General features: G+C 50.8%; 1 protein-coding gene and 2 pseudogenes across 1 annotated transcript, besides 4 other annotated features; all 3 read right to left on the bottom strand.

Moving 5' to 3' along the window:
* Tc00.1047053508527.39 (retrotransposon hot spot (RHS) protein, putative) lies at nucleotides 1–1,114 on the bottom strand (the record flags this gene model as incomplete). Its single annotated transcript, XM_801750.1, has 1 exon — nucleotides 1–1,114. A coding segment is annotated over one exon (1,114 nt), but the record flags the coding sequence as incomplete, so codon positions are not given.
* Nucleotides 1–11,725: a sequence feature (areas not merged during assembly with more than two copies in the genome that could not be assigned to a particular haplotype).
* Nucleotides 3,791–3,834: a microsatellite.
* Nucleotides 4,310–6,613, bottom strand: Tc00.1047053508527.30 (annotated as a pseudogene).
* Tc00.1047053508527.20 lies at nucleotides 7,882–10,332 on the bottom strand (annotated as a pseudogene).
* Nucleotides 10,780–11,237: a mobile genetic element.
* Nucleotides 11,042–11,077: a sequence feature (AT_rich).

Genomic DNA, 11,725 nt, shown 5'->3' with positions numbered 1-11,725 from the left:
TCCCCATTCCATTGTCGTCAGGAACTTCCATGACATGATGCCACCTCGCATTGTACACAGACTCGTACACTCCCTCCAGTTTTATCGACACAACCGTCGACGTTGGGTTCCTCGCCTCCTCGGCGGCTGCATCCAAAAAACTTTTAGTGATCTCATGAACACTTTCTTTTATCTGCTCAGCAGCTTCGGACCATTTTTGTAAATTGGACACACCAGCCTGTTTAAGCCTGCGTACATCTTCCTCCTTATCCTTTTCATCCCTTACAGCCCCCTCAATCCTCAAATAAGCATCGGTTATCTGCATTTCGTTCAATACTCCCGCATCATGGATATACCTCGCCGGTTCCTTTACAAACTCCTCCAGCACGACATTATCCTTTGTGTCCACAACGCCCCTGCCGCCAAATCTCACCAGAAGAAAATCGTTCAGCTTCCTTTCCTTGACGCGGACTCCTCCTTTAAACAGTACCTCTTCGATCGTAGTGGAAATGGTATATTTCATTTCTTGCAGTCGTCTTTGCATTTCTTCTTCCTCACGCCTTAGCCTTTCCTCTGCCTCACGCTTCTCTTCTCTCTGTACCTGAGTGAGGGCTGCGTTTATTTTTGCCTTTGGAAAAGGAGTGACTGTGTCCTTTCCTTCATAGTCCCTCCATTGTTCAAGCGAGACAACACCCTCGTGACGAAGCTTATTAATAGCCTTCAATAGTATTTTCCTATTATCCAGCTCTATTTCCAGCAATTGGTACGCAGTTAAGTTAACAATTCTTCTAAGAAACTGCTGGTCTTGTACGTAAGCATCCGGCTCCTGAACAAACGCCTCCATCGTCACGTTCCCATTTCTTTCCACAACCCACTCCTCACCCAAGTTGCTCCGAAGGAAATCGTTCAGCTTCATGTCGGTCCTGTTAGTGCTTCCCTCCAGCAGAATATCCTCCACTCTGCTGCTCATGGTCCACTGCGGTCGATGCATTCCCTCCAATCTTCTGCGAGTCGTAGAGGAGTGATCTGTGTCACCCTCAAAGTCCGACCTCCCTCTCCTCCGATCTCCCTGCGAGACATTGGACAATTGACTCTCCACATTGCCGTAAAGTCCTTCCTCGGGCCTTCCAGACATCGTTTCTCCTTGCTTTCTTAGTTGGATTGAGTTAGATCTAAATAGCCACCAAACAAAAAAGGGGAATGATAAAAAGGAATACAATAGGCACAGGCATGACTGACAGCCACAACAAGAGACTCACCCACACAGTGTGACGGCACAGTATTCGATGCACACCACATGCACGAGGACCACCACAACGACGGCGAGTGGATGTCATCCACCCAGCACAGTGTTGGAGAGAGCAAACAACAACAAAGTGGTGTGCACGGAGGGTTCGTCCACGCATCCCGCTCGCCACGGTCCCGCACCCGTGTGACACCGCCGTCGCCGCACACACTCGGCAGGAGGACGTGGGCACATAAACCCTGACACGCACACAAAATAAAAAGCAAATTCGGTAAAGCAGCGGCCACACGCAGGGAGCACAAATCATACACACCACAAAGGCGATGCATCACGGTAATCCCACACACAACAGAAAACAGTACAATTTACAAGCTTTATTAAAAATATCTGCGGTGTGCATGGCAAAAGAGTGCCGTGACGCTGCCTTTCATATTGCATTCGCCATTCACGTATCACTTGGAAGCACGCAGCCACCACTCCTCCGTTTCGCTCCCCGTGCTGCTCGTGTCGCTTCACTGGAGTAGGTTGTCACCGCACATCCCCATCACCGTGCATTGCGGAACGCAAATCAACCACACCGCATGGGTGCGGTGCCACCCCGCCAATAAATCCCAGGAAATACCCCACTGCCTCGTGTGGCACGGACGGCAGTCTCATTATGCCTGCGGAAGGCTTTTTTTCCAAACAAGAACGCGGCCCCACCACACGCCCGTAAGAACGTTTGGTCCGTCACACGCAAAGGAGTGGAGCGGGAGAACAGCAGGAAAGGCAACACCGGCAGCCATGAGCAGCCCGCACACGCCAACACACCGCTGCCCCGCATATCACCAAAAACAAAAATACCAAAGAAACATGTCACATCCCAACTGCAAATCGCAAGTGCGGTTGCAGCACACACTCCCACCTCCTGGGCGTGTGCGGCCCCTCGCTGCTCGGCGCTCCAAGTGGGATCACCAAAAGCACCAATTCGAGAACATTCGACCACCGCCACAGCAGTCACGCTCCCCATTTCTCACAAAGGCGAAGACTTGCAGTGGCGCAGCGGACGGCGGCATGCACAGTCGCAGGGTAATGAACTGCCGCGGGAAGCACGCAACGGCGATGCGCCCCTCCTTTGGGCCTCCCAAAAAAAAACATGTGTCGCGCAGTCCCCGTGAGCAACACACATTGAACCGTATTCAGCTCCACTACTGTGGCCATCCGCATTCACAGCAAGAGTGCGACAACGCAGGCCAGGAAGCACGGAATAATGCCACGCACCCCTCCAATAAAGGTCAGGCGGCGACCGTGCTGCCTTCAACAATAATTCCACCCCACATCACCCCTCTGCATATCCGCAGCAAAAAGGCCCACACGGTGTACACTACATTAGAATTTCCTAAAGCGCAAAACCTGATCATCAGAGTGCTGCCGTCTTCTCAATGTTGGGTAGAGGCTCTCTGATCCTTGTCGCCACCAGCCTGCGGCATCATGGAGGGGCATTGCGTTCTCGGCATATCTCTCCATTTACTTCACTTTCCCGACGCCGCAAATGAAGTGACGCCCCACAAGTGATTTCGACCGTTCTGAAGAACGTGACGTATCAGACGCGATGAAACTGTGTGTGTGTGTTATTACGGGCGAGCGATGCGATGCTCTCGCACATCCATGTATTCCGATCCTGCGCAACACCCCATTCGGTGGTGCTGAAAACGTTGGACACCAAACACGCACAAATCTCACAATGAATGCCTCTGGAAAAAAAAAAAAAACAAATAACGTCAACACAGACACAGTGACCGAACAAAGTAACAAAAGAAAACCAACGTCTGCGCGCCCTCCCGCAAGAAGATGAAGACACACACGCTTGTCCCCTTTAGTTTCACTCCGACTGCTCGGAATTGATGAGTCTATAGCAGGAGGAATCACGCCACTCTTCCCTCGCTCCCTGTCACGAGGCATGGACGCTGCAAGAGGCTGCCAAGATGAGCCACACGTGTGTGGAGGGCCCCAATGCTCGGGGCAGGTCGACAACCACCAACACTCACCCCCACACACAAAAGGGCAAAGGCAAGGACATGGAGAAGAGAATCCCGCCGCACAGTGCATTCAAGAGGGCACACGCAGAAGCACCGCCATCCACATCGTACCGCAAAACAGCAATGCGAACAGCACACACACGGCCGCTACAAGAGGAACGAGGCGCATCCAATTCCACCACAGTCCTTTACTTACCCCTGCCCCGAAGGAATAGCGTTACGCCTCACAGCAGGTCGTGGCGGTGGCGTCCCACACTCACAGTGAGGCACGGCGCACACCATCCGCTCCCCTCCGAACGCACTCATCAGGGCGCCCAGTCACCCTCGTACCATCGCAATGGGGGAACACAAACAATCGTCGTCGCGGACTATCGATGCCTCTAGCAGAAAAGAAAAAGTGATGAGGGAGTGTCAACTGCACAGCTAGCAGCGGGACACCCAATGGGACACAAAGACACATAGTGGCATTCAACACAGCAAATAATAAAACAAGCCGCAGCGAATTGCCAAATACAGAAAAACAAGAAAAAAGGTGTAGGTTCAGCAGAAATAAATAAATAATTAATTAATTATAATAAAGAAAAAAAAAAAATCGCCTCAGTGGACTTTCATTTCATGTATCCCTCAGCGCAGCAGGAATTGTGCATCTCCATATGTTTCTTACAGAGAGAAAAAAAAAGATCGCAGTGTTCCACGTGTCCACACGAAATCCCTCACATTTCATGAGGCACTCGGTCTCTTCCTCCACCCCTCGTTTTTTACAGTCCGCGGGACTGCACAGCAATGAGGCCGGCACCGCGTGCGGTGCAACAAAAGCAAATAAAACAGGGGGAAACACGTCACTCATGAGGGTGTGCAGCTAGCGGCAAACGAAAAATAAATTAAAAAAATAGTAAAAAGGCAGGGGTTCTGATCCCTCCAACAAAGCACCAGCAGCACATTATATCCAGAGGTGAAAACAAAAGGGATTTAAAAAAATCCTCAACGGAGTGCATTGAGTCTTCCTGAGGAGCTGCACACCCTTTTCCACGGAGAGCCGCGGCTCCACTCCCACCGTCTCACACAGCTAAGAGCTGCAATGCCCACAGCCCCAGAAAGAGGAGCAACAAGATCCGAGGCACACACACACACACGCACCGTGCCGTAGCCACTAGAGCCCTTCTCCAAAAAAGTGTTGTTCGTGAGCTGAGAGGCGTTTCCATCTTTGGAGCCACTGCCAGTTCCCGCTGGATCATCCGGCCCTTCAAGCACTTTCCCAGAAAGAGACTCTGGAAGAGCAAGGTTGCTGACACCAACTTTTGCGGCTTCTTCCCTGGTCAATATGCGGTTGTACAAAAAAACACTCGTCACTGTCACATACTTGTTTTGGATCCCTGTGTCGCTTGCACTGCTTCCATCCCCTCCGATGTAAAAGTGTGAATTCGCGCGTGGCCCCTTTCCCGATGATGATGTCGTTTCAACATCCCACACTCACCCACCATTGATCTATACGAAGGCCTTGTTGCCGGTCCTGCAGCGTGAGCTCCACTCGTTATTGTTTGTTCAACTCCCAAAAGCCGGTGTGTTTGTTTGCGTTGAACATCACCCCCCTACTCCTTTCATGGCTGTGCGACAGCCAAAAGTGCACAGTGCGGCCTGCTCCCTTCGCGCCAATCAAAGGGATACTCTTGACGCCTGCGTGTCTCGCAAATAGCCACCGTCGCCACAAGAGCGAAGTCGTAATTCACAAAGCCACAGTGATTATTATCCTCCCAACGGTTCACGGGGCAATGTTGCCCGTGAATTGAAGCCCATTTGTGACATTCTTGCCGTTCGTCACCGTTGCAATCACGTAACTGCACTCGTCGATACGCGTGTTGGCAGTGCCTGCGTTAGACAGATATCCAACCAGACACACCGTACTTACGGGCGACGCGGAGAAGGAAGCGTCCACATCCGCCCAATTACGGAGGATGGAAGTGATCATCTGCAGCTCCTCCGTCAGGGGGACAGGAAACAGGCTGCTTTTCACTTCATTGTGCCTCGCTCCCACAAGGTACAACGCACCATCCGAGTACAGCAGGACGTTGGCAATCGGCTTATTCACAGCAGCGTCCATAGAAGCCGGTCCAACACAAAACACGCGGTTGCTGTCAGTCACCCAAACGTAGAGCACATGGGCCTCACTCTCCCACCACGGGGAGCCCACTTTCCGAGCCTACAGCACGACGATCTTTCCTCCAACGGTCGCAGTGACAAAGGCTCCTACACGCAAGCTCATGCCCCAACGACCCGATTGTGAATTGGCCCAAACGCCTGCAATTGCCTCGGGTAATTCCACCCACATTGTCCCCTTGTCACGTGACTCGTGCACTCTGCAGTACCGGCTCCCATAGCAATGAGTAATCACGAGGAGTTGTCCCTGCTCCCACTCGGCAATGAGAAGGTCAATGCAGTCCACAGGAAGAATGCCCTTTGAAAGCACTCAGCTGCTGCCGCCGTCCGTCGAACAGATGATCATGGAGAAATCGTCTTTTTCTTCATTATACGCAACCACGGGGACACAAGCGTGCCATTCAAAACACCTGAGCCGCCAAAAACCTTCAATCCATTCGCGCCGCGTTCGTGAGTCTCGGGAATGATCTGTGATCACAGCAATTTGGGTTCACACCAGTGGATCAGCTCGCTCCGTCTGCCGTCATTGGGCTGCGTGAATTCACCCACAACCAGTTGAACATCACGGTCTCTCAACGCCCAATTGAACCCACCATTCGTACCAAACTTTTGCTAGCTTCCCGCACGAAGAAAAGCCCCATTGCCGCTCTCAATTGTCGTGGGATTGGACGCGGAGCCTACACCACCCTTTATATACGCTGTGCTCAACACGATGTGTGTATTCTGGCCATTATTAAACTCACCAAAAAAAGACGACAAATTCCACGCAAAAAAGATGGAACCCGCCACAATATCCGCATGAGAAAGCCCACTCGGTGCCCCATCGCTATCATTAAACATCGTGCAACCCCCATCAAAGAAAACCGTCACTCCACCGACACCCACAAGAGCGAGCGATCCAAACGAATCCCTCCTTCCACTTGCACCAGTCCCACCCTTCGGTTCCAAATGCGTTCGTCCCGGAACAAAAATAAAAGCCACCCACGGCAGCCGCGCAATCACTTAATTCTCCCCCGTCGATGCGGCCGCAGCTCCACAGGTGGCGCAGCACATCACGAGGAGGAGTAGCGGCACCGCAAAAGTAGAAGTGATGCCGGAACATGTTGGGCCTCTGCTGCTCACTATCTCCTCCTTCCCTCCTCCTTCCGCTGGATCCGGTCACGCGGCGACGGTTGTGTGTGCGGGGTGCCTTGACTGCAGCAACACGTGAGAGCATATAAATATGTGTGTGTGGGCGGTGTGTGTGTGCTGTTGTTGGTGCTTTCAGAGCCTTCGAATTTCACAGTGGCGATTAGCGCTTGTTTTCTTTCCTAGTGTGTCTGTGTTCAATTGGAGAGTACAGCAGCAACAGCGGCAATACACCAGACACGTCAGTGGGGAGCAGAGCAGAGCACCCACGCAGAGAGCGGGGCACGAGACAATCCGGAGGGAACAGCACGGAGGACCATGACCCACAGAAAAGAGCAGCAACACGGCAAGTCACGGCGGGCCCTCGGTGTGTGCGGGCCAGCCCTCACGCGGTGCAACACGCCACACCCAACAGGGAATGACAGACAGACAGGCGGAGGGAGATGAATGGATGCCGTCAAGAGGCACTCAAAATCAACATGGCCCGTGAGCATGCGGCCACTCCACGCAGGAACACAAGAGGAGAAAAGGATGAGAGGGGGAAAAGCAAGAAGCAGCACAACACACACAAAAGAAACAAAAGACAGGTGGGAAAAGCATCGCCAAGGGCCACACCCTGGCAGGCGACTCCACACTAGCCCTCACACACACACACAGGCACCATCGCAGTGCCGTCAGTCCGCGGGTGAGAAGATTCGGCCCTCCACACAACAAACGCACACAGAGCCAGCAATCAACCACCAATGGACAAGAACGAGAAGAGACACACGCGCCATAGCAATGCTGCCAGTCCGCCATGGAAGAGAAAAAGTAACCCACCGCCAACACACCACACACACGGAGCTAGCAATCACCCAAAGAGCCACACGCGAAATTAATTCCTCATCCATCCACGACGCGGCGCCTCACTCCACGCGGTCACACGGAGCGCACTGTTTCCTCAATAGAAATTATTCGTCGTCCATCCCTTAAAAATGCTTCTGTTAGTGATGGGTGTTAGAACACAATAGAAGAAAATGGGCAATGCAGTAGTACTGCGACACCGCCAGCCACAATGATTCCCTCATACCAGGGCAATTCTCCAATTATGCCTCGTATACACACACAATTAACATACCATATAAAAATCACCCAATGTTTTTCACCAGAAACCAAACAACCCCATTCCCTCCCTAATTTTCTTCTGCCACTATTGTGTTCGATAGCGTTGGTCATTTTGGGCATTTGTGTGCGGTGCTGCCGCATGGGGATGGTGCACCCGCACCGCATGCTCAGACACAAGTATCCAAAAATATATAACTCCCGCAGTGTTTTTCACCAGAAACCAAACTGTCTCTTTCACTCTCAATTTCATAATCTATTTTCCTATTATTATTATTTTTTGCACACTTCGGAGAGCTTCTTCTATTCCAAAGTCTCCGGATGATATTGTCACTTGGTACTGGCGCACATTTTTCTCCCAGAACGCCGCAATCTCACGACCCTCCTCGGTCAAATTATTGGAATTGTCGACATCACATCTCTGCCCGTCGTTCATCGGCGTGCTGTCTGCGTGCTGCACGTAAATCATCTCCCACGACATGTCTCGGGATAACTCCTCCCAGTCATTAAAATATGCCGCCAGACACTCAGTGAACTGCCTCACAGTGCTGGCGGTGGTGTGGTGCCCACCCGCCGTAGTCATCTGCAGCCCAACCGGCGTCTCCCGCAGTAACTTCAGAAAGAAAAAAAAAGTCCACCAGCGGAAAGCTTGCACCCGCCGGTATGCACAGCAGCCGATGCTTTATATTAGTATTTGTGTGGTATTCCATTGCAACGACTCCACATACAACTCGGCGGGGTGTCCTTGAGGGTTCGCCTTCAGCACCGCGCACTGTCCTCCACGAAGTGCTGGTGGCCTCAGCTCCTTAACGTCCTCTACTAATGCACCGAAAAACTCCCCAAAACATGAATGCGCGCAAGTCAAACCCTTCCCATACATTCAGAAAAAAGAGTATTCCTCTTCCCCAATACTAGCAACAGAAAAGAATACCTTTCTCACTCATCACGTTTCCAGAAATAGTGCGGTATTCGACGCCCGAAGCAAAAAGATATCGGTGCGTTGAGAAATACCTCAGCACCGACTTCTGCTCTTGTTCGGACAACCCTCACGAGCTTTTGAGACGGATTCTCAGAATACCACAGTCTCACTCCTCCATGTGTAAAGTGCTTTTCACCATCCCCAGACTTGATCCCATTAACGGCACCCAAGCGAACAATATAAATTTTCTCATCAAAGATGTGACGTGGAATCGGCCCCACGTTATCCATGCGTTTTTCGACCTCTTTCCAGTATCCCGCTTGTTTCTCCGCAGTCTCATCACGCTTCATCCATGCACACATTGCCTTCGCATCCATCTCGGAGGGGCAATTCATGATGATTCGCGCGGCTCTTTTTTGTTTCTCCCATTCATCATAGTTGCTTACCTTTGGCGATGACACCACAATCATGCCCCATCCGGGGCCAGGCAAAAAAAATTCCTCTGGCGGTGTTCCTTTCTTTGCCACATCGTAGATAATATACCCTTTCATCTTCAAATGCCACAAATCACGCGAAAATTCCTTGGATGGTCCTCTACCCACGTATCTTGTCACCGTCTGGATGGTCTTGTCAAACACGTACGCCGTATTTCCACCAAAACTGTGGACAACCACCTGGAGTTTCTCCACATCGTAGTGCAGCAGCTGGTAGAGGAGGTACGAACCGGCAGCCATCGACTTCCCGATCCCGGGCGTCCCAATCAACACACGTGGCCTAGGCGTAAAGTAGGCCCCGGGGTGAGGGCTAAGCAATTCGGTTGTATCGTCCTTGACGATCTGCCACACTCGCTCCACCTCACAGTTCACGTAACAGTCACGAGTGGATCCATCCTCCTCCCACGAGTACGGCCATCCCTTGTCCGAGGTGAGCACCATCAGCCTGAGACGCGGTGCACCGGATTGCTCCACACCGTCATCCTTTTCGAGAGTGTCGCCAACTCCCTTGTACGTCCATGACTGCGGTGGTTCCCCCTCCTCCACCTCCATTCCCGTCCCCTCGCCGCCAGGAACTTCCACGACATGGTGCCATCCCGCATTGTACACAGACTCTTAGCATCCCTTCAGGTATATCGGTGAACTCGACGTCGTTGGGTTCCTCGCTTCCTCGGCGGCTGCATCCAAAAACCTTTTGTTGATTTCATGAACACTTGCCTTTACCTCCGCAGCCACCAAACACTTCAGTAGATTGTCCACACCATTTTTGTAAGGCTTGTGTACATCCTCTTCCATGTCCATTTCATCCCTTACAGCAATCTCCATCATCACATAACGATCGGATGCCTGCATTTCGCCCAATACTCCCGCATCGCAAATATACTTCTCGGGGTTCTTTAAAAAATCCTCCCGCAAGACATTCCGATTGGCGTCCACAAAGCCCCTGCCATCAAATCTCCTATTAAGAAGCTCATTCAGCTTTCTGTCCATGACACGAACTTTTCGTTTAAAAAGTACATCTTCAATCTTAGTTACAAGGGTGAATTCTCTTCGCTGCTCCGAGTATCCGTCTGGCATTTCAAGAGCTGAATCAAGTTTTTGCATTGCCCGGAAATTGATCGTATCCCTCCTCTCATAGTCCCTCCATTGAAGAAGAAAGAACACACCCTCGTGAAGAAGTTTGTACATCTGGTAGTACGTCAAATTAAGAATTCCCTCAAGAAGCTGCTGGTCATTTACGTAAGCATCGAGTCTCCGAATAAACATCTCCCCCGTCGCATTGTAGTCTTTCATCAACGGTCGCCATGGAGCCAATACAATTCCAAAAAAAAAATCTTAAGCTTCAAGCTGTTGCTGAGAGTATCTCCGTCTAGCATTAGATCTTCCACCAGACTGTCAAGAGTCCACGGCGGTCACTCTTTACTCCCCACCAAATGTCGACCTTTAGCGTCGGAGACAACACAGGTGCCGCTGGCCCCAAAGAACACTGGCGGCTGTTTAGTCCCGCAGTCCCAATGGCGTTGGGCGTGGCACTCGCACGGCGGGACGGTCGGTGCGCCATGCAGCCGCACTGCAACGCCTGTCGGTGAAACAGTCAAGGCCCACCGCCCCCGCAGCAACGCAACGTGCAATCGGCCACAACACCGCAACATTATTGTCCCTTTTTTTATTATTCACGTTGTCTTTTTGTTTGCCCTATCCCTAACACTAAAAACAACTGCACAGCTTCACAGAGGAAGAAATCTTCTGGGCAGCTGGCCGGATCCTGTAATTACCCAAAAAGAAAAAAGGGAAAAAAGCGGTAAATGGAGAGGTAGTGAGTTCTCCGTAATGTTTGCCCCAATGTGTCTATGTATACACATTCTGTCAATCACCGCCGTGGACTGCTGCACATATTTAGAATTAGAAACACTTATCCCCTGCGAAGTGGCAGGCCTTTGGGACTCCTCCAGCCAGAAAAAAACGCCGCAAGGTGGGGATCACAAAGTGGGTGGTTGTGAAGATAAAAAATGAAAAATAAATAAAAAAACAATAATTTCGTCTGGCAGCTGTCGGCTCCCTGACTCCCTCAATCGCGGTCTCCCAGAAGACCGTGCGATAGAAAAGAAAAAAGCTGTGAAGAGATATCTTCGTTTGTGCGAGATATGAATTTATTTGGGCAGCCAGCCGTCCTCACAAGCATTCTTTTCACAAAATCCCATGAAAATAAAGAAAAATTATGCGGCCCCTACAGTGCGCAACAGCCTCCAGTGACGATGCGCCTCTGGTGGATAAAATAAAATAAAATCAAAAAAGGGTGTGGTGAGTGTGGCACTGCTGACCACAACGGTTCTCTGAAAAGAAAGGAATTCCCTGTCCAGACCTCGTAGGCACACACATATAAAAATCGTTAAAATACTTCCTAATATATTTCACCAGAAAGAAATGCACTTTGATACTACTTATTTTTTTCAATTTTCTTGCCTATCCCATTTTCTACAAGATTTCTGTATTCACTTTTCTCAGATTTTATTTGCAAAATCAGTTGTTAACACAAACTGGTATTGGTGTACCTTTCCGTCCCAGCACGCCACAATTTTTTTTTCAGCGTCGCTCAAATTATTGGGATCGACGGGACCACATCTCTGCCATTTCGTTATCATTGTGCTGTTTTCGTGCTGCACGTAAATCATCTCCCACGACATTT

Source organism: Trypanosoma cruzi, genomic scaffold, assembly GCF_000209065.1.
Source record: "Trypanosoma cruzi strain CL Brener 1047053516893 genomic scaffold, whole genome shotgun sequence".
Taxonomy (NCBI): domain Eukaryota; phylum Euglenozoa; class Kinetoplastea; order Trypanosomatida; family Trypanosomatidae; genus Trypanosoma; species Trypanosoma cruzi.
This window is presented reverse-complemented; position numbering and strand designations above follow the sequence as displayed.